Raw genomic sequence first — 22540 nt, forward strand, 5'->3', positions numbered from 1 at the left:
CGGGAGGGGGGCACGAGCATCCTCCAGGCCGAAGCTCCGTTTGGCTTTCCGGGCTCCGCGCCGGCGAGCGGGAGGCGCTTCGGCAGCAGTACCGGCGAAGTACCTGCGGATCGGCTTTCCTCCTCCTCGCTGCTCGCTGGCTTCTTTCAGTTTGGTGGCGGTGGAGCTTTTTTTTTTTTTTCCCTTCCTTCTTAACCCTCCCTCAAATCCAGGGAGACGCTTCTGAAGCGGGGTGAGCGCTGATCTTACGTAAATGGTGCTGCTCCGGGGAGGGCATCTCCCCTGCCAGCCCCGGGCCAGGGGAGCATCCTCGGGCGCCGCTCGCCCTGCCTAGCGACCGGGCTTCTCGCTGCCGCCCTGCCCGAGATCCGCACCGGCAGCGGCACCGGCGGGGGCGGGCGGTGAGCAGCAGCCGGCAGCCCGCAGCCCCGCTCCCGGCGGGTTTCGGCGCCTCCGCGGACCGGCTGCGGGGATGATGCGGCGCGTTGGACCCCGCGGCGGGGAGGGCGCTATGTCAGAGAGATAACGCGCCTCCGCCAGCAGCCCGGGGGCAGTCTCGGTGCCAGCCCCCCCCGGGACCCGGCTGCCTGGGAGCCGCTCGCATCTCGGCGGACGGACTGGCCGCGGCGGCGGGGCCGGGGAGCGGCGGGGCGAGGCCCGGCGCGGCGGAGGAGCGGCGGCCGGCCGTGCCGGGGCACCCCGCCTCGGGGGGACAAGCGGCCGGGAGGCTGAGGAGCACAGGCAGCAGAGCCGGGGAGGAGGAGGAGGGCAGCGCCATGACTCATTTGCAGGCGGGTCTCTCCCCGGAGACTCTGGAGAAAGCCCGGCTGGAGCTGAACGAGAACCCCGACACCTTGCACCAGGACATCCAGGAGGTGCGGGACATGGTCATCACCCGGCCGGACATCGGCTTCCTCCGCACCGACGATGCCTTCATCCTGCGGTTTCTGCGGGCCAGGAAGTTTCAGCACTTCGAGGCGTTTCGCCTCCTGGCCCAATACTTTGAATATCGCCAGCAGAACCTGGACATGTTTAAGAGCTTCAAGGCCACAGACCCGGGCATCAAGCAAGCGCTGAAGGATGGTTTCCCTGGCGGGCTGGCCAACCTGGACCACTACGGCAGGAAGATTCTCGTCCTTTTTGCTGCCAACTGGGACCAGAGCAGGTAAAAGCAGAGGCACTATCCCACCTCAACCCCTTCTCTCCAAGGGAAATGTGTGGGAAAGCGGTGCCAGCGCAGAGAGAGAGAGGGTGGGCAGCAGGGACACACCCGGCGCTGCCCACAGGGGGCTGGGCAGCAGCCTGGAAGGCAGAGGGAGATAATAAAGGAGAAATACGTTTTGTAGCTTAGAGTCCTTCCAAGCAGCTCATCCTTTGGGGTGTGAATTTTGGGAGGCAGGTAGACGCTGCTGGAGTGCTCTTCTCAACTGTCTGCTAGGAGGTTTACACCCTTCTGCCTCCCCTCAGCCGAAGTGAGCTGGCACGTAGATGATGTGCTTATCCCCCAGACAAAGGCTGGTTGCACTCTCGGCTGGTCTTTCTGTTTCAGCATACACAGAGCTGCTCAGGTGCCATGGGAGAAAGTGGGAGATGCTGTGTGTAGAACAAGAGTATGGCTTTTAAGCTGAAAAGTTTGCCTGTGCAGGAAGCTGAGACTCTGAATCCTTTCCCTCCGCTGAAGAAAGCTCTTCCTGAGCCACCTAGAAATGCCAGGATGGAAGTTCCTGTAACCACTTCTTTTTCCACTCATGCTGCTCCCAATGTCAATTCTCTGCATAATAATCCGAGTACACAAAGCTTTGACAGCAAATGGAAAACTGGTGTCTAGAACACTTTCTGATCTTTTTTTTGGGACTACTTTAACCTGGAGATGATTTAGTAGGGTGACCCAAGAACTGTCTCACATCAAGGCCCTTTTTAGCAATTGGCTTGATATTATGTCACACTATTTGTTTATTCTAAATACATTGTGGGAGAGTCACGCTCAGTTTCTCCTGCAGTCTAAAATTATACCCACAAAAATGGCTTGATTTCAGTACATTTAAACTCTCTAAAACCTGCTTCTGTGAGCACTGCACTGTTTTCTTTGGCTCCCAACCTGAGTGCAGGTTTAGGATCTGTTTTCTCACTTTTTAGTGAGAAAACTTAAAATCTTGTAAGTTGCCATCCTTATTGCCGTCAACATAGTGCTCAGTGCTCAGTGCAGGTTTCCTCAGCTCAGCTACTTTGAAACTTTGGGGGATTCAAACAACTGTCAGCATGGATAAAAAGGACAAAATCTGGGGGAGAGGCATGTTTAACTTTGCCCTTCAGGTGTTTGTTTAGCTGTCCTCTTGCGGGCTGTGTGGATTGCCATCACAGGGAGCATTCCCACAGCTCCCTGCCCCAGCTGGTGTTACAGCTATGGACAGGCTTCTCTCCAGAGGGATGCTGGCCCACCTTGGCTTTCCTCTCCTTCAGCCATGCCAGCCACACCCACACTGTCTGTGGCAGAAGTTTCCTGTCCCTTGCTAACCCATGAAATCAAGTCTTGGGACTGGGAGAAAGCTGTCTGGCACAAATCAAAACTGCCCACAGCCAGGGTAATGACTAGAAAAGGTGGATGAATATATGCAGAGCTGGGGCCTGTGTCCTTTTTCTGCTTTGCTTTTCTAGCAGGTGGACCATAAAAGCTGAGGGAAGAGCAGTGGTGATGAGGCTAAGGACTCACTGAGAGTGTCTCCTTTCCCAGATAAGAACCTTCTTTGTTTCCCACATAAGGACCAGGTCAACTTTTAATTTTAAAAACGACTCCACAAACTCTTAAAAATCCCTGAAAGAAGAATTAGCAAAGAAACACATGTTTAGGACTTTTATTTATAAGTTGTACGTCTATGATGAAGAAGTTCCCTTGTTAAAGGTAGCGCGACCTACTGTATACTGTTGTTTCTTATTAATGGAAAAATCCTAAAGCTTTGTGTGACACTTGTCATATTACTTGACTTGATCCTAGTCAAAAGAATACCAAGAATTCAAATGCAGAGATAAAGTAGCATTTAAAATAATAATTGCCGTGTAGAAAGAATAGGTTTATTTTCTTCTTGATGTTGGATACGCTGATATTTATAGTACATGAGCTCAGCTGACACAGCAATGAATTTATTGTGGTTTTTTTCATGAAGTCCTATCGGTATGATTATGTATGCTATGACACCGAAGTGGCTGGGGTACGCTAGAGTACTTAATGGACGTGTTTGCAATTGGGTGCCTACTGCTTTGGAGCGCTGCATGCTCACGGCACGCCCCTCCTCCCGAGCGAGGGATTTGTTTTCAGGCAGACCACTCAGACAAAGCAGAGAGAGCTGAAGCCCAGCTGCGGGGAGTGGCTTGCAGCGAGGCACATGACGAGTCAGTGACACATCTGGGAATGGAGCTAGGTCACTTTCTTTTCTAATTAATTAAGTGCCTTCCCTTATCTGATGCTCAGTGGCTGAACCTGGGGAGCACTGTGGAACTTATGCCTGGGCTGCCATGCACTATGTCTCAAGCTTATGCCTTAGCTGACTTGAGATATTGCAGTACATAACCCAGTGTTCCTTTTACAGCAACAATAGGAGGATTACTTACTGAAGCCTGTCTGGTTAGGCTCTCTTTGTGTGCTTCATAAACTAAGTTAATAGAGCACAGCAAACCTCCACTTTTATCATATATGTGCAAATTATTATGGCCAGGATGTAACAATTAGGAAAAAAAAAGTTCCAATTTGTTATTTAAATGAATAGCAGACATACTAGAGATGATTTATATAGCACTCTCAGCCTATGATTTGCATAGTTCCAATTAGAAAGAAAAGTGTGGGAGGCAAAAAATTTCTGTGGTAAAACAAGCCTGTGTACTAGATGTGAAATCATTAAATTAAAGCAGGGCCTGAAAACTGTACCAGATGTCCTGCCATCTGAACAACCCAATCAGACATGTATTTAAAACAAACAAACAAAAAAGGAAAGGTGAAAGATAATGGGCTCAGTAGCCCAGCAGTTTTCCAGTGTGACCCAGCCTAACTCTCCACCCTGTCTGTTCTATGGGGAAAATGAAGGTCACTGGCATTCCTGCCAGGAAGCTGGATAGCACTCAGGGAGGGATCAGCCTTCCCTATTAGCTTCCAGATTGTTGATTCTTAACTACATTTGGCTTGTAGGTGTCTATGTGCATTTGAAGACTCCCTTTCCCCTAATGTGTCCAGCTGGTGAAGTTTTTTTTCAGTTAACAGTGCAATTAACTTTAGCTTTCAGCTGCAAGGGATGTCTTGTCATGGATTGTCTTGTGTATGCTTCCTGGCACCTGGACTCAGGTTACCCAGGAATATCAGTCTATTTTGATGCTTTGTGTTTGAAACCGTTCTGGTATTAATTATATCAGGTTTTTCCCTAGAAAGTGCATTAGAAAAGTGAAAAGGTACCTAGTTCTGTCGGTGTCACAGTGACCCAGCCAGCTCACACCATTCTCAGTGAGTATGGAAATCCCCTGCGCTCATTTACTGCTGGTTCTGCTGTTGCATCAGACAGTTTACAGCAGGGCAAAGACGGAGTCCACGGGTTTGCTTTCAAAACTGGGCTTTCACGTGCACAAGTGCTGGAAACTTTTCCCCCTGTTAAATGAAAATGTAACTTCTGTAGCTATGAGGAGCTATGGTCTGCTCCTCAGCTCATCATAAACAACAGGCAAGATGGCAAGGTATTTTTCAAAGTCTGATGGAAGCAGCATGACAAAATAAATAGCAATGCTAAGAGTAGTAGCATATTAACAGTAAAACAACCCAACTGTTTAGCAGAGTCAATTTTTGTTTGGAAGTTATATCTTCCAAATGATAACTATTGACTAGTGTAAACACTGTCATTTTTGCTACAGTTACTCCTGCTGACTGATGCTGTTTTATTGTTTCCTAGTTTCCTCCCAGGTATCCCTGTCTGCCTATCATCACCTGTATTTAGACTGTAGGGGTTTTGGCTAGGGAGGCTTTATGATCAATGTAAAATTTAGATCAGCTGAATCTTCATTTGTGGCTGTGACTGTTAGCCACTGGGCTAATATGTGGCATAATGAATGGTATTAAATCTGAACCTAAAAGCTAATCTGGTAAAATACTTGAAACTATTTCTATATTTTCTTTGCATTTTTTGTAACAGCGGTAGTGCTTTTTGTATTTAGAATAAGATATCCTCAAGGCATGCTGCCACTATTTAAGCAGAATAGCCATAAGAGAACTTTCAATCCCCCATCTTCTCAGCATTTAAATCTGTACACAGACTGACAAACCAAGGAGATATGAGGCATCATTTCAAAGTACCCCTTTGTGTATCTTGAGGGCTCTTGTTTTGGTGAAATTCTAAAAATATTGAGCCAGAACAGTACCTTAGAGATGGGATGATGGCTCAGAGACTTGATCAGCTTTCTCTTTTAAATCACAGTGGCACAAGAGCTCATTTGACAGAAGCCTTTTTTTTTCTTTTTTTTGTCCAAATGGTGAGGAGCTTAAAATACAGACTGTGCATTCTTTATGTGTTTCAGACCTTCAAGAGACATATGGCTCAAATTTAAGCAAAGGAGACTTACTATTTATCTCTTCTAGTTCACATCCTGAGAGGCAGATTCATGCCATTCAGTCCTAATTCTGAAAATTACTTCGAATTGCTTTCTTTTAGGGAGGACATGACAAATAGCCATAGAGATAGTAGGGCAACTCTGCTGAATCACATTATCTGTTATTCAGGGCAAAAGTGAATTGACTGGAACCAGAATCTGGTTAAACAGATGATATGGTTGATGCCACTCATCATCAAGAGCATAAGGTATTGAAAACAGCTGACACAGCTGAGTTTGACATGAGACATCTGTACCCTGCATTCTCCCTGTCCTCTTCTCTTCTCTTCTCTTCTCTTCTCTTCTCTTCTCTTCTCTTCTCTTCTCTTCTCTTCTCTTCTCTTCTCTTCTCTTCTCTTCTCTTCTCTTCTCTTCTCTTCTCTTCTCTTCTCTTCTCTTCTCTTCTCTTCTCTTCTCTTCTCTTCTCTTCTCTTCTCTTCTCTTCTCTTCTCTTCTCTTCTCTTCTCTCCTCTCCTCTCCTCTCCTCTCCTCTCCTCTCCTCTCCTCTCCTCTCCTCTCCTCTCCTCTCCTCTCCTCTCCTCTCCTCTCCTCTCCTCTCCTCTCCTCTCCTCTCCTCTCCTCTCCTCTCCTCTCCTCTCCTCTCCTCTCCTCTCCTCTCCTCTCCTCTCCTCTCCTCTCCTCTCCTCTCCTCTCCTCTCCTCTCCTCTCCTCTCCTCTCCTCTCCTCTCCTCTCCTCTCCTCTCCTTCTCTTGGCCTGGTGGAGATCACAGTGGATGCATTGAAGAGGATATACATAGACCACATAACTTCGAGGTAAAGGTGAAAGGTCCTGGTGAAGTATTACCGAGAGTTGACAGCCATGTCTTCTAGACTGTTTTCCCCAGAAATCCTTGGAAATACATTGAATCTGTTCATGTCCCACAAAAAAAATAAATATCTCATATGACTTTTCAGTAGAAGGGAAATTGCTGCCACTGTTAAATTATAAGAGAGTGGAATGCTCAGTGAATTGTTTGAGGTCTTCTGTTCTTGACAAATAAAGGCCCCAGTGAGGCATTTCCCTCGAAAGCTGTATCACTCTTAGGGTAGAAATGGTAGCTGTCCCAAAGCATTTGAAAGAATCACTGTCAGTGTGGCTGTTCACTTGTCACACCTTCTCAGGCTCTATTGCTTTCAAGTCAACCTGAATGAAAATTTTCAAGAGGTAGCAGAATATGTCTTGCACACCAGTCCCTGTTTCAGTCCATCTCGAACTAGGACTCACGTAAAAAAGGAACATTAAGAGTGCATTATATATGTGATAACATATTTCCAGCATTTGTTATTGCATTAATAACAGGACTAAAAAACTTGTCCAAGTTTTCCATTGAATTAAGCATGGTTCTATAAATAGAAGGCATTAAATCCATTTAAATTAACTGTGAGTTCTTGATTATCCTAGCAATTAGTAATATCTTGCTAGCTACAATATGTCCCATAAGAGTATGCTTAAACAAGTGAATGCAACTGGATTTAGCCATAAATTAGGATTTATTTATTCACAGCTGAACTTCAGGCTGCTACAGAACATGCACTGCAGCCAATTGGGCCCAGCACACCCTGCATATCTGACAGCGCTGGGGCAAGTCATTAAAAAACTGGTGCCAGGGCAAAATGAGTGGCTTGCTGTTCCTTAAGTACATGTTTTTACTTAGCACAGATTGGTTAGAATAAAACAGAACCATCTTCCCCTCCGACTGTACACCATAGTCTCTTCAAATTAAAGGCTAATATTTTCTTTTTTTTTTTCTTTTCCTTCAAATTAGAAAGACAGTCAAAGCTGCCTTGGACCAAATATATTTCACACTCACTAGCTTGTCCTGTTTTTCTCACTTTTGATTGGTCATATTTCTGTATCTGTATGGAAAGTAATTTCAGTGTGGAACCAAAGTTTCAGCAACAAAATCCAGAGTAATTTTGTACATCTTATTTTTATGTAGGATTTTGATTTCTCCAAAGTCCAGCCAGGGGTGGAGAGTATTTTGTGGCAGAGCCTGTGCATCCTAGTGGTAGCAGTGAGGTGAAATGTTGGACAACATGGAGCTGGTATGGATTAAAGAGGAGTCTTTACACAAATAACTCTGTGCTGTGTGAAAGCTTCTGTGCAGTTTCTTCAATCATGGTTTTTTGCTTGAGCTGCTTAGCCGATACTTTCAACACTCAGTGTTTTGCACCACCTATGATTTCATCTACCACACCAGGTTTATATTTCTGGCTTGCCTTAGCATGTGTTCAGAGTAAAAGCTGCTTTAAATACTCACTAATGGATTTGTCTCTCTGGTGCTCTGCACTGTAAGTAAGGTATTGAAACTAAGAGAAGAGATCCAGTAGAGAATGAAGAATAGCTCCTATCTTCAGCTAATTGCCCTGAAGGGTATTTGAGGTGGGAAGCTTGATTGATAGTGACGTGTCCCTGTGTACTCCTGATGTAGCTTTTTTAGACTTTAAGAATACTTCAGGTACCTCCCTCTGGCAGAAAGTGTTCTTGATTGCTTTTAGTTGGACCTGTTTTGTGCAGGGCTTCTCTCTTATTTTCAGTGAGTGAACATATATAATATTGTTGTTGTGGACTGTATTTCTTAGACTATAGACCTACAATAGGAGTTGTGGTGGTGGTGAATATGCCACAGATTTGTGGAGACCCAGCCCTTGTGACTCTTACTTACTTTCTGTGGCAGCTGAAATCCTGTACCCGTTGCTGCCTGACAGTTTTCCCATTTACTTAAATGAATTAAACAAATAATTTCTGTTTAAGTGTATAGATCTTGTAGTGGACTCTTAGGTCTACATAAAAAAAAGCACTTTTAGGTCAGTCTTAGAGAGTTGACTGGCCTCATTATCAAAGAATCTTTGTGTCTGATGCACCAGATTTCTAGCAACCTTGTGCAATTTAGGAAGCTGTTAATCCAAGGCATGTGAAGTCTCCTTAAATTCCTTAGGGAGGACATTAGATATGTACATCTGAAACTTGGAACCCTTATTCCGGGACTGAATGTAGGGTTCTGCTTTGTGGATCCCTTCTGGAGAATGAGATCTTTTGAATGGAACAACCTAAATGTCAGGTAGGGTTGAGGCTAATTTTAGAATTTAAACATTTTTAATGTCTATTCCTTGTATGAGCTGTGGTCAAAATTGTCCTCAGACCAAGGCATTCCAAACCTCCTGTAAACCTTGGATCTCAGGAAAGTAAAGCATTAGAAATGAGTTAAATCTCAGAAAAGTTCAAAGGAGTGAATATGAAAAATTTTATCCCTGTCAATCAAACAAAATTAAATAAAAGTATCTCCAAAATGAAGAGAAGAATTTTGTTTTTATAAAATTACTTTTAATGCTTCCCTTTTTGTTTTCTGGGGAAAACACTTTCTCCTGTTCCGACGTTAGGAGTGTCCTTTTTTGATCCCTTTCCTGTGAATGCATAATTGGGAAGTTCACTGAGTTTTAGTTGGCTAAATAAACAAAGATGCAAAGATGTGAGGAGTCAGCTACAACAGATTAATTTCATTTGTGTTATTTCCTTTTGCAGATATTTTCAAAATACAGTTATGTCCCCAACAGAACAGTGTGCTCATTGTATTAAAGCAAGTCGATTTTAGTATAATTTAATTTAATTTCTAAGTAGGCACACATGCTCTTTGCTACATATGCAGAATGGTGAAGAATTCTCTAGGGGACTCACAATTTAAAAAAAACTTCTGTTTGATGCCATCATGGGAGACATTTAAAGGGCCTTGCTTAAAAATATCTGTACACTGAATATTTAACTCTTTCATTTCTGGAATATTTGTATTGCTGATTTTTTCAGGTTTAACTTTCTAGTGCCTCATTTGATATTGTGGTGTGGACTGGCAAATTTATGTCTGTTTTGGTAACTGTTTATAAAATCCTACAATCCTAGAATGGTTTGGGTTGGAAGGGACCTCAAAGATCATCCAGTTCTAACTCTTCTGCCATGAACAGGGGCACCTTCAGTAGACAAACACTTCAAAGCCCTAGTGTGTGTTACCTTCTGCTTTTAGGATCTTTGAGTTATCAGCCTTCTGTACTCGTGGATTTAAGAGAAAAAAAATTACACAGAGAGTGGGATAAGGAGAGCATGTGGAAATTCCCAATTTTAGTTGATAATTTTTTAGGACCTATTATTTCATTTCCTTAGGAAAATATAGGAGGAAACTTTGGATCTATGCTTCTGGTATTAGTCTCAGGTTTTGGTATCCTTGTGATTTTAGAAAAAAATACAATTTGTATTGTATAGCTCTTATACAGACGTGCAATTCCACATAAAGATACTAAGGCAGCTTAGGATACTATGGAATAGTTCAAATCTGTTTTTGATGTGTTACATTCATGTAGTTTGTTCTGGCTGGCTGGTGGTCTATAGGCACACAATCCTGCTCCAGAAGATGAGCTCAACTAATTGAGCTTTGGAGGATTTCCCAGATTTAGGCGCTTCTGAGAGCACATTTGCACTCTTGGATTTAAACATTTCATAAAGGGAGACTACTCAGAACTTCTCCACCTCTGTGGTCAGGCGCTCCTTTCCTAACCAAATCTCCTCTTCCCATTCTCAGGTACACGCTGGTGGATATTCTGCGTGCCATACTTCTTTCTTTAGAAGCCATGATAGAAGACCCTGAGCTGCAAGTGAATGGATTTGTTTTGATTATAGACTGGAGCAACTTCACCTTCAAGCAAGCCTCCAAGCTCACACCAAGCATGCTTAGATTAGCCATAGAGGGCCTTCAGGTACCATTATTATTTTCTTTCTTTTCCTAATTCTTCTTCGTTTTGCAGTTCATTGCAATGAACCTTTTATCTAGGTTGATAAAAAAGACCGAAGCAAAACAAAATTCCAACAACTTATGAATAGCAAGGCTATTAACACCTTAACTTGTGGGTGTACAGGCAAGCTGCTTGTGACAAAAGTGTGAACTCAGTCAGCTAACTGCAGTAATTCCTGACGTGTAGGCTCCTTCCTTGTTATAAATATGAGGTAATTTTTTGTCTTTATTCCAAAGTGCATGGCTTTCTGTAAATTCAGATGGTAGCTTCTGCAACAGGAAGTTAGAAGTAATCAGTTCATGTTGTAATTATGCACAGGGCTAATGAAATAAGGGTTGCTGCTGCCATGCCAGGTTGTTTTTTTTGTTGATTCTTTTGGAGACAGGCTCTACGTCATTTGTCATGAAAGTGTGGGGCCCTGTGATTGGACAGTTAGCTGGGACTATTTATTTACTCGAAGTTCATCATGTGCTTGGCTCTTTTTCTGGGTCAAGATTAATCTGAGCAGCAGCCTCTGGGATTGAGAATGCAGTGATTTAAATTCTTTTCAGCTCATTGTAAATGCGCTTTACATGGCACAAGCACATGGGTGAAAAGGATACTGCATTACTCGCATCTGTTTCCCATGGTATTTTATTCTTGTTAAAATGAGAAACTAAGGTAGTTGTTTTCTTCACAAGCCTGAGTTGCCATGTTAAAAATATCTGTAATTCACTCCTGTGGCAGTGTGCCTTGCTTTTAAAAGGACATGTATTCCTCTTCTGTAATGTTTCTACCATTTATACATTTTTATTACTCATAAAGGAAAATAACAGCCTTACCTTTGAACTTTCTTCACTGTGATAGTGAAATTTCTGAAGAAAGCTGTATAGCAGTAATACAGAATTTTGATCTAACTGATGAAATGGCTCAACTAGTATTCAGCCTGCTGTTGTACACAGAAGGGTAGTGACATGAGACAAAGATCTCAGTTCTCATTTTGTTGTATTTCCTTATGCAACAGTGTGATTTCATCATCTTCACAACTACCTTAGAAGGCAGCAGAGAGACCTGTGCTATAGAAGTGCTGCATTTTCTTTTATTGCTTTCAAAGTTGCTTTCTTTTTTGTGCTTTTTTCAAAGTTAGCCATTGTTTTCTGGTTTAGAACATGAGCAAATGCATTCGTAGTCTTTGTTTTCAAATGGTGGTGTTTCTTCTTGGGCATTATTCAGAGATGGTTATTTTGAAGAGAGCTGCAGTGAGTAAGTGCATCTGAAAATATGAGGAGTGACGTACCAAACTTCAGGTGGGCTTTGAGACTCAGCATTCTCCTGCCATCAATTGGTCCATGACTGAATTGAGGAGAAGTCATTTGGCTTACTTAACTTTCCCATGCCTCCAGCTTTGTAGTTTCGAATATTCCAAGTCTGATGGTGGCCAGCATGTATGGCACCATTTTGTGCCCTCTGCCTTCAGTGCTGTTTACTGCAGAGATGCAAGAGCGGGCCTGAAATACTCCAGAAGAAAGAAGGGAAAGGCATTTTAATGACTGCCTTTTATTTTGGAGGAAAATACATAGCGAAAACATAATTCTGAATGATGTCAAAGTAAAAAGTGCTTAATCAGGTAGCATGGAAGAGAACAAGAAAAACTCACACTATTTATTTATGATTTTTGTAAATACTTTCTATTTAATCAGAGATATGAAATTTACTTTGGCTTATAAGATTTAACAGGGCTCAAGATGCTGAACTTTACCATTTGGAGAATTTAAATATTTGTGTTGCTTAGGAAGAAGAGGACAGTGAGAGTGGGATTAGTGACCACTGAATTTGATGTTAACCAAATCCCTTTGCCTCCTGAATTAAATCTACTGAATTTGCCTTATATTTGCTTAGCTTCCATAGCGAGCAGAATACTCAATATGGTATGTACCAAAGGCTTTACAAGCTGTGGCATTTTTTGGCTTTTCACCATGGCTTAATGTTTAAGAAATTGCTTTTGAAAGTAACAGAAGTAAATATACAGTTTTCTACTGTATAGAAGAAGATGAGTTCTGGCATATACTTTGTTTGCATATGTGTTAAATGGGAGTGTGAAAAGAATAATCATACCCCAAACTTACTTGTATAAATTAGGAAAACTTCCTTGGTAGTGTTTCCAGGAAAAGAGACTTTTGATCACGACACTTACAGAACAGTAATTATCTGTAATCTGATGTGAAATTCTAGCATATCCGTCACAACAGTGCTGTACCAAACAATTGGTGCAGTGTAGGTTGGTGCTGATTTGTAGGACAACTGGTTTTGCTAGACAAGAAAACTTTATGTGGAGGTGGGGGCACTCAGCTGGGACTCTTGATGCTCCAGTCCTAGCTCATACACTGGCTGTGTGCTTTTGGAAAAAAGGAGCAACACTCTTCCTTGCATATGCTTGTGCCTACAGCATCCCTGTTGCTCCTTACTGAGGAGGATTTGCACTTAGAGCTCTTACACCTTCCGTAGTGTAAAGTCAGGAAGAAAACAACTTTTGAGAGCTGGAACATATGCCTCGACTTTAGGACTTTGTGTTGATTCTCCCTACTGTATTTAGTGTGTGGATGTTTGTGAGTTCCAGTCCTTAGGTGCCCCACTTTCCCCATTCATTGATTTCTGTAGCCAGTCACTGATTCTGGGCTTGTGAAGAAGCTCGTGTTACTCAGCAGCTGTGCTCCTGAAAGCAGGGAGTGTTACAGCATTGTGTGCTTCAATACCTGAGTTCCTCATAAGGTCTCTTTCAAAAACTTTACAAAACTTTGCCTCCTTCACCAGTAATGGGTTGCAATCTCTGTGCTTCAGCTATTTTTCACATAGAAGAGAGAACTTTGGAGAGCTCTGAAGAAAACCAGTCCTAAATTTCTGCAGACAGTGATGAACTCTGAGCAAAAAGCCCAAAATGTATCAGATGGTTTCTGGATAGGGAACAATTAAATTGACTGGAATTCATCTGGAGGGAAGAAGAAAAATTGTAGAGGGAAAGTACAGGAATCTGTAAAACCATAGGATCATTCAGCTTGGAAAAGACCTCCGAGCTTGGCAAATCTGACCTCCTCCTTAAAGCAGGGTCCCTTATGAGGTCAGACCAGGATACAAAAAGGATCGTGGGTGGCTGGAGAGAGTGGACAAGCTTCGGATGTTATTTGTTATTTACATTTTAAGAAATGGCCATCATCAGGTGATACTAGGAGGAGGCCTGGCTCTTGGTAAGACACCTTTGTACAACATTTGGGTAACTTGTGGAACTCTGTGCCATGAGGAATTCTGGATGCTTAAATAGCTGTGTTCAGGGAAAATGAAAAGAGAGGTGAACTGAGGATTAGTAAATATATAAAAACCAAATCAAAGTTCAGAATTCCTTATGCTGTACAAAGTTGGACATGAGGCAGATGCTGAATGGAAATAATCACATATGTTGTCCAAGTTGTGGCTGCTTTAGGCTCTGTGTTTTGGCCTCTGTTAAGGACAGTAGTTAAGCATAGGCAGGCTTTTGGTATGGCATGATTAAGTTTTGTATATTCCACTCCTTTGCCCATTCTGAAAACCTGCCTTTTGTTTAACTGCTTCTGGCACTGCCCTGACCCCTGACCCCCCGACACCTAGCTGAGAACTCCTGGGAAGAAAGAGGGAGGAAGTTCTGGGTATGATTATTTTCTTGGTGATAGTCCTTTTTTACATAAACCTTTACATAAACCTTTTTTACATAAACCTTTTACATAAAGCCTTTTTTTTTTAAAATTATCAAGACAGCAACACTTTCATAAGGCGGGTGAAAACAGTTTCAAAGACTGAAAATTCAATTTGAAAATTATATTGAAAGTTGGAATTATTAACTCTGATAGACAGCTTTGGGGGTAATTATAATTGAGTTTTGCAAAATGGAACACTGTAGGTATGTATGAATCACATTAACTGATTAACTGATATTTAGTATTCTAAAACCTGGACCACTAATTCCTCCTTAAATATTGATTTCTATTTAGTGCATAGTAGTAGTTGCATGCATGACAGATTTTTTTCATGCATATTTTCACTCGGGCCGGCTGTACATCTCAATGCTTTGTAAAAGTGTGTAGTTGGCTGAATGTGAATGCTTCTCCTCTAGTTAAAAAGCTGGTGGAAAAGAGATGATACACATTTAAATGGGGAGCTGAGCATATGTGGACAGTCAGCGTTGTTGCAGAAGACAGAAGACTCTTGCTTCTGGGACAAGGATGTTTGGGAGAAACAGGGATAGTGTTATGGGGGACAAGGCAGGTCTTATAACTGTGTCCTATTTTTTTTTTTTTTTTGTAACAGAGGAAGGCTTCATAAGCTAAAACAAACTCAGTCCTGTAAAAATGAAAGCAAACCAGAAAGTAAATGAAGGCAGCATCCTTGCAGCTACAATTACTTTCAAAAACGTCTTTCACACAGCTGTTCTTGTGAGCTGTAGGAACAATATCCCCAACCAGATTCGCTGCAGCAGTGCAAGTGGGAGTACCAGACACAGACCGTGTACAGTCTGGTGATGAAAGTGACAGGACTTGCTACTCCCATTTTCTTTAAGTGTGAACTCTGTCAGTGTCTTGCAGGGAATCTTGCTGAGCATTAGGGTTGGTTCAACAAGCACAGAGTGCTTAAACTTTGCCACCTGGTTCTGGACTACATCTATGCAACCAGCATGCTGCAGTGCCAAGGATTCCTAAGACAGGAACTTCCAGAAATAAGGATGCCTCTGGAAGCAGTATCATGACTTCATGTAATTGCATGGTCACATGCTCTGTGCAGTGCATAAGATTGCTAATAATGAGCTGAAGGAACAGTTTGTACTAGCAGTGAGCAGCAGTAAGCTGCAAATCACAAAATAGTGCTTTAAATGTTTTTACATCCTGACTTAAAACCGTTCACCCCTCTCAGTCAGTGCTTGAATTCTCTACCATTTTTTGAGAACAGAGTCCTGACACCTCACATATTGCTTGACAGAATATTAAAAAGTAGCAGATTCAAACTTTTAATGTGTATCTTCCATTTTTAGGAAGTCTAGTAAATAATTTAATTCAATTTTTTTTAAAATCAAAGAATTAAGTTGTTTGTAAATGCTAGGGTCCCCTGAGCCCAGGACTTCCCAGAGAACAGAGGTATGTGCTTGTAAACAGCATAACTTCATACCAGTTCAACTCATGTTCTGTAGCAACAGCAGTTAAAGGGGATATTTTTCCTAAGAGCTTGTTATTTTCAAGAGTTTTCTTACACTCGGTCTTCCTTACTTATAAAAAGACCATAAAAACACTTAGCAGCAATTTACTGTGGAAACCAGGTAGACTGGAAGTGATTGTTATTTCTAGCTCCTCGACTGCTGTCTGGGTGGACTTGTCCTGCTGGGTGAGAAAGGACTTTATGACCATAGCTCGAGTTCAGCTACAAACAGGTATGTCTGTGTAGACACAGACATTAGTCAATGTGGTCCCAGTTTTTAACCTGTTATCTGAAGACAGAATAATTAATTCCCTTGCTAGATTCTTTTATGATGCTCCTGAAAAAAAAAGAAAAAAAGTGGAATGCCTTTGGACTGTTAATTTATGTATTCTCACAAATGCACGTACTTTTAAAATGAGGGGATACCATAATCATTTTTTTCTGCTTATTTTTCTATCCCAAACTGAGAATATTTCCACTGAAACGTTGCTGTTAAGTGTTTCCTAATTGGGGTGTCTACTGTGACAGGCTGTGGTCTGATTTTCAGTCACGGTTTATACATTTGGAGTCCAGCTGACATTTATTTTTGATCAAGAGGACTCAAGACTTCAGTCTTGATCTTGAGCACCCAAGGCAGGAGTCTGAATTCCAGCATGGCTAAATTAAGAGCTTCTCATTAGATTCTCTTTCAATGCACATAGTGCCACGTGGGCTGCCACCTCTGAAAGAAATGAGAAGCAGCAGCAAACTGAATTCTCCTTTCCCCCCAAGAAACTCTGCTCTGTGGCATCTTACTGAAAACCGCAAGGAAGCTTAATGGAGTTAAATATCCACCCTCCAAACACTGCTACTGGAGCTAGTGGAGTATCTGCCTGCAGTAGGTTGTCATCCTCCCTGTGAACCTGAGCAAAGACAGACAGAGGGCACTTCGCCAGTGGTTTGCAGATATTTGCTGCAAGCAAGGCGTGATTAGTTGTGGGGAGCTTGGCTTTTGTTCAGACACTTTGATCTAACTGGCACAGACTCCTCTGCTTGTTCCTCCTGCCCTTTTTGCTCTGAGCAGGCTTTGTCACAGTCCTACTGTTTCCCCAGTTCCTCAACCCACTCCTGCTGACATTGTCTTACTTTGTACTAGTCTTCACTCATGTGGTTTATTTTTTGTCTCTATTCTGATAGAATCCTCCAAAACCTCAGTCACCATAGAGGACTACATGGCACATTAAGTTCATCTTAGACTCCTTAGGAGATTTCAGCCTTTTGTGATATCACTGACCAAATGCTCTCCACGTCTGGCTTCCAATCACCTTCAAACTTCCCATATCCAAATCTTCTTTTAACCAGTGTTCCCACTGCTCTTCATAACAGTCATGAAAGTAGCACTGGAGAATGAGTCCTGACCTGTTCACATACCAAGTGAGTCCTTTAGACACCAGGCTGTTAAGGAAACTCTCCTTTTAGTTTCTCACACCAGAGCTGGCCTGCTTGGTACGCATCACTCGCCCCTCATGGGGCCAGGCAGGAAACATTGGGAGCTTCTGAGGATGTTACTGGAATGACATGGCATGATCTAGAAAAAGAAGATTTTTTTTTCCAATCTGATGTTATTTTCTACTTAACAAAGTATATGTGGTTAGTGTAGAAACCAATTAAAATGCTCATAGTTTACATTTTTCCATCAGTTTTGTCAACAGAGAAAAACATCCAAATAAAAATACTGCTTCTTGAGAGAAGGAAAATAGAAGAGACTCTTACATGAGGATTGCTTCTTTCTTGAGCTTTTACTAAATGCTATCCACTTTTCTGTTTTCCTTCTTTTTATTGGGAAACTGAATCTATATGCATTAACTAAAGAGAGTGACTTAATTGCTCTGATTAGGCTGAAGAACGAATACAATACCAAGGTGACACAAACATGAAGGGCTTGTAGCACAAACTCAGTATAGGCAATTAATTCTTGTCACTGTGAATGACTTTCTCTTGTCTCTGGTAGACGACACTTCAACAACTATATGGTTATAACCATTCCTCAGCTCTCAGCTTCAGGATGCCTATTTATTTTTGAAAGTGATTTTTCTCAGTCAAAGTCTAAATATTTCTCTTTTCTTCAGTATCTTAAGGCAATAAAGGGAATAAATAGTAGTCTTCCTTGTAAGGTCACTCAGAAATAAAACTAATTTGTTGCAAGTTGTAATGTTAGAGACAGAAGACATGTTTTAAGATCATAGTTCACCTTCCTGCTAAGGCAAGATTATCCTGTGCATTATATTTTCTAGTGCTTTTCACAGTTTAATTTAAAAGCTTGAAGGCAAGTCTGGCACATTCTTTGGAAACCTCTCTGAGACTTCTTGCTCTTCAGATTTCCTCTCGGCATTAGTTCTAATTTTTCTATTTCAAAATGTCAGCTCCTATAAAACCCTTTGCTATTTCACTGTGTGCTGTTGGGCCCAAAGCAGGAATTGGTATGTGACTCTTAGTAACCCATAGAAAGGAATTGTTTTGATACAGTACCTATCTGCAGCAGCAGTGATTTGGAATCAGGACCTCAAGATGTTCCTCCTGACTTCTTTGGCACTGGAGATGTTGAAATGTGAAAATCAGTGGGATCGTCTTTATTTGGAGAACTTAAATCTGTTTTTTTTATACTATTCAATTTTCCTGTGTTATCAGTTCATTTTTTATATGTATATTTCACATTTACCTCAAAAATACACTCTGGACCATTTTGTAATTATTTTCTGAAACGAGTCTAACCTTTCTTTTTCATGATGCTAATAAATCCTTTGTGATCTTATTAGGCTGTGCACAGTTGTCTTTATGTTAGTGTCTTCTCCACATACTGCCCATACACTTAGTGCCTCTGCCAGCAAAGTCTTACAGTGCTCCATCCACAAAACAATACAATGTATTTTTTTGGTGATTTTGGTTTATACTCCTTAGCAAGTGTTCACCTCCTTTGACAATTGTTTTTATGAATCCAGTTTGCCTTTGGTTATAAGCAAAATTTTGACTTTGTTTATAAGTGATTGCTGTGCAGAAAGAACACGGCTGTCATAATTCACTGATGTTTAAAAACATCTGTGGGAACTTCTCTGGGGGCAGCACCATAAAAAAAGAGAAATTATATGGCTAGTAAAGGTTTCTCTCATCTCATGTTTCCTAATCATAGAACAATTTAGAAAATTCAATTTTTGTATGTTTTAATTGGCATAACTGTTTAAATAAGTGATACTTTGGTGATGATTTAAAGTAGTTCAGGAGCTGAAAGTTTAGATATATAACAAATGAAGAAAATTGTATTTATGAAGAAAAAAGGATTAATTCTTTCTAAAATATCAAACTCCAGTGTGCATAATATGCTTTAAAAAAAGCTCCCTTCCCCGAAAAGCTTTTCTGTAGTCTTTTCCTGTGTATTTTGCAAAAGTCAGAATATGTTCTTAAGAAACACCTCTTCTTACTATGTGGAATATGAAAATACTGCTTTTAATCTTTTCCAGTGTTTTCTGTAATGAAAAGGATTGGGTAGTAATGATTTGTTTACACATAATGAATATCCAACCATGGATATGGACTGAAATCTGAGGTGGCTGAACATATCATCCTTTTTGGGGAAAATAAATTTACATTAAATCAAAAAGAATTAATTTCACTCCAGCACCTGACACTGAGTCAGCATCTCCCCCAGCACAGTTCTGGCTGTGCCAAGGTCCTTGCTTGTTCTTTTGGATCACATTTTACATTGCCCCTCACAGTATAGGTTTTGACTACAAAATATGTATTCCTGTCCCTTATTTTATAGGACTGACTCTAACATCACACAGTGTCGTTGGAAAATGCAGTCTTTAATCAGTGATTAAAGATTGTGTTTTCAAATGTATTTGTTATTCCCTGCTCTTTTTTCGTTGGTTCTCATTAATCCTTTATAGCTGTTAAAATCTTTTGGGGTAGGGCTTCCTTTCTGAGAACTGGATTTCAACCCTTGGCCACCACCACCACTGAAAACATTTTCTGGAAGGAGAAAGTGATTCTGCTGTGATTCAGGGGAGGGCCTCCCTAAAGGCATGTTTCAACTGCAATTTTCATTAATTCTTACCTGACATTGCACTGAATGTGCCTTATTACCTACAACAGCTCCTCAGTTTGTTGGGATGAACTATTTGACTGAAAGTATAGATTAAATAGTATAGTATAAATTTAGAGCACTGCATCTTCTGGCTGAAGGCCACGGTGAAAATTATAAAGAACCCAGGGCAAATCATCAAGTACTGGTAGTCCTCCAGCTTTCTCCTCAGAAAGTCTTTGCAAGGGACAGCCAGTCCTCTGAAATCTGCAGTGGATCTTTCTGGGTTTTATGCAGAAACCCCATGGATTATGCTCCAGACACAGTGAGTCCATGTAGAAACACTGGATACATTCAATAATTCAAGTGCAGTTACAAACCCAGCCTTTGCAATAGGCAGAAGAGTATATGGTGAAAATGTAGATTCATTTTGTGAGGAAGATGAAAAAGATTTTGAAGGATAGTGCTTAACAGATGGAAAAAGAGGACACTAAGGATGTCAGGAGAAGACAGGATAATTATGAAAGGATAGAGCAAGGTGTTGGGCAGAAGACAGACCTAAAACAGCCCTTCAGTTTAGATTTTGAAATGTTTCAAAGTAGACAATTATATTTTTTTGGTTGTTATCAATCTCACTGACTAAATTGTCATCTCTAAAACAAAGTTTTTAAAAGCTATATTGACATACCATTGGAAAATAAAGATGAACATTTTTTAAATCATAGCTGTCACACATCTGCTGCAGTAACTGAGCTTTACCATAGCACCGGATATTATCATTCCCCTCTAGTTTTAGTCAGTGAGCACACCACCATAACATGGTGACTTTGACAGGCACCAAGCGTGCCTTGAGATTGTGTTCTTTCTCAAATTCTTAAATCATTTTACATGGGTTACATGGGTTAACTGCATACCTCCAGCATCGTGTTTCCATTATGAGGGGATGCAGTTAAATAGTTGTGATTGATGAGGGATTATGTACCAGTGAGAAGCTGCCTGAGCCTCGTAGCCACTTATTTTCTCATCCTTTATTTTTCAGTGGTTTGGAGATGCAGAACTGCAAGCAAGGTTTGACATATGTTTTGGGCATTAGCTGAGATCCATTGGGTCATGCTTTTCAAAGCATTTTGTTAGGAGTATTGAGCAATTGATTTTCTCTGGAAAACGCTAGGACGTCTTCATACTATTGCTATCAGTATGATCCAGTTCTGTTCTCCACAGAAATTCAGCAGGAGTGCAATTTAATGAGACCAGTGAAAGGAATCTGACTGTTCTATTTATAGCACACTAATTGATCAGGGTAGCCATGGTAGGAGGAAACTTCAGAGAAAATCAATGCAGTATCAAATGAAAGTAGCACACAAGCCTTTAAAGACAGCTGTGTGAAAGCCAGTTAAGAATGAATTTATTTGAAGATCCATGGGAACATGTTGGACCATGTGTGTTCTTGCTTTCAGTTGTAAGAATGAAGCCAAACTAAGCAGCATCCTACATGCAAGTTGAGCCTCACTGTGTATTTTTTTCTTCATCCTCTTATACTTTGTCCCATTAAATCTTCTTGGTGGATTGTTTTAGTTTCTTATGGGGACTGTAAATGTCTTCTTTTAAGAGCTCCCCTTTGACAACCTTACCCTGTTTTTGTAATGAGGATGGCAGCCACACTGTGTAGGAGACCTGCAGAGCCTCTTGGCTGTGTGTCCAGCACTCAGGCACAGTTCCAGGTCTCATGGCTTTCACTTAAATGCAGGGAGAAGATGGTCTGTCTACCTCCATTCTCATTCCTGTCATCAAAATCCTCTTAATCATACATGAAGCATAACTGTTTGTACTCATTGCTAGTGTTTCTTAAATCTCTGTAACCAACCTTTGCTTCCTCCCCTAATTGCATTGTTTCCTCATGAAATCTGCTCGTCTTGAACAGCCCCTTATTCACCATCCTTGAAAGTTATGGGTTTGTGGCAGATTCGCTCCTTTAGTGGGTGTATCTCTGTGCTGTGGGCTGACTGCCCATCAGTACATTGCTTTTGGGCTGCTGTAGAAGGATGAAGCAAGCAACAAACTACCATGGAGGCATTTTAGCAGTAACTTGTTTCGAAAAGAGTCAGAATGGGAACTTCAGTTACTTGGAATGTGCTTTTTGTTCCTGTGTTTGTACATAGACAAAAGTTTTACCTCTTCCCTAAGGGATAGCAAACATGACAATGATTACCAGCGTGGCTGTCCTGGCTGTCAGCGTGTCTCCATTCCTTCAGTGCTTGAATGTGCTTGCAATTAAATGAATAAAAAAAAATCTTGCTTCATTTTACGGCATTTAGAGTGCACATACTTTTTTTCACTAGGATTATTAAAGGCATGGCATCATGAAGTAGGTGCATGAATAATTCTGGTTTTCTGCTGCTTCATAAGAAAGGAGTAAATAATCTAGACCTTCCATGAACAGTTAATTTCTGTGGGCTAGTTTTATGTAGCACCAATAGTTAAGCATATTAATGGTGCTACATCTTCTGTTCATTCAGTTTTGAGCATATGTAGTGGCATGGAATTGTGGCTTTATTAGGCAGATGAATAATGTCAGAAATATTGTCAATTATCAATATGGTCTTCATCTTTCTTTAAGCCCTGACTGTGAATCCAGTTCCCAATGACATCAGCAGTTGCCGTGGTGAACTTTCATAAGCTAGTCTTTAATCTTTCATTAAATCACAGGCTAGGAAAGCAGACATGAGGATTGAGATGAAAAAACGTGCATCTGCAGCACTGATGTCTTCCCTGAAAAACAGGAAAGCCACACTTCTGTGGTTTTTGAAAAAAAAAAAAGATAATTTGCTGCATTGGTGAGCACATTTTCTCAGCCACTTACATTGTCTAAGCAACACCATGACGGGAGAATTT

The 22540-nt window shown here is 41.3% G+C and overlaps 1 protein-coding gene across 1 annotated transcript in view; it reads left to right on the top strand.

Annotated features, from left to right (window-relative positions):
- Positions 1 to 313: 313 nt before the first annotated feature.
- Positions 314 to 22540, top strand: part of CLVS2 (clavesin 2) — a 56581-nt gene continuing 34354 nt past the window's right edge. Inside the window, exons 1-2 of the mRNA XM_038132670.1 lie at positions 314 to 1165; positions 10188 to 10362. Of these exons, the coding sequence (XP_037988598.1) occupies positions 777 to 1165; positions 10188 to 10362 (564 nt within the window). The 5' untranslated portion in view covers positions 314 to 776. The remainder of the gene's footprint in view (positions 1166 to 10187; positions 10363 to 22540) is intronic.

The sequence above is a fragment of the Motacilla alba genome, chromosome 3, assembly GCF_015832195.1.
Source record: "Motacilla alba alba isolate MOTALB_02 chromosome 3, Motacilla_alba_V1.0_pri, whole genome shotgun sequence".
Lineage (NCBI taxonomy): Eukaryota > Metazoa > Chordata > Aves > Passeriformes > Motacillidae > Motacilla > Motacilla alba.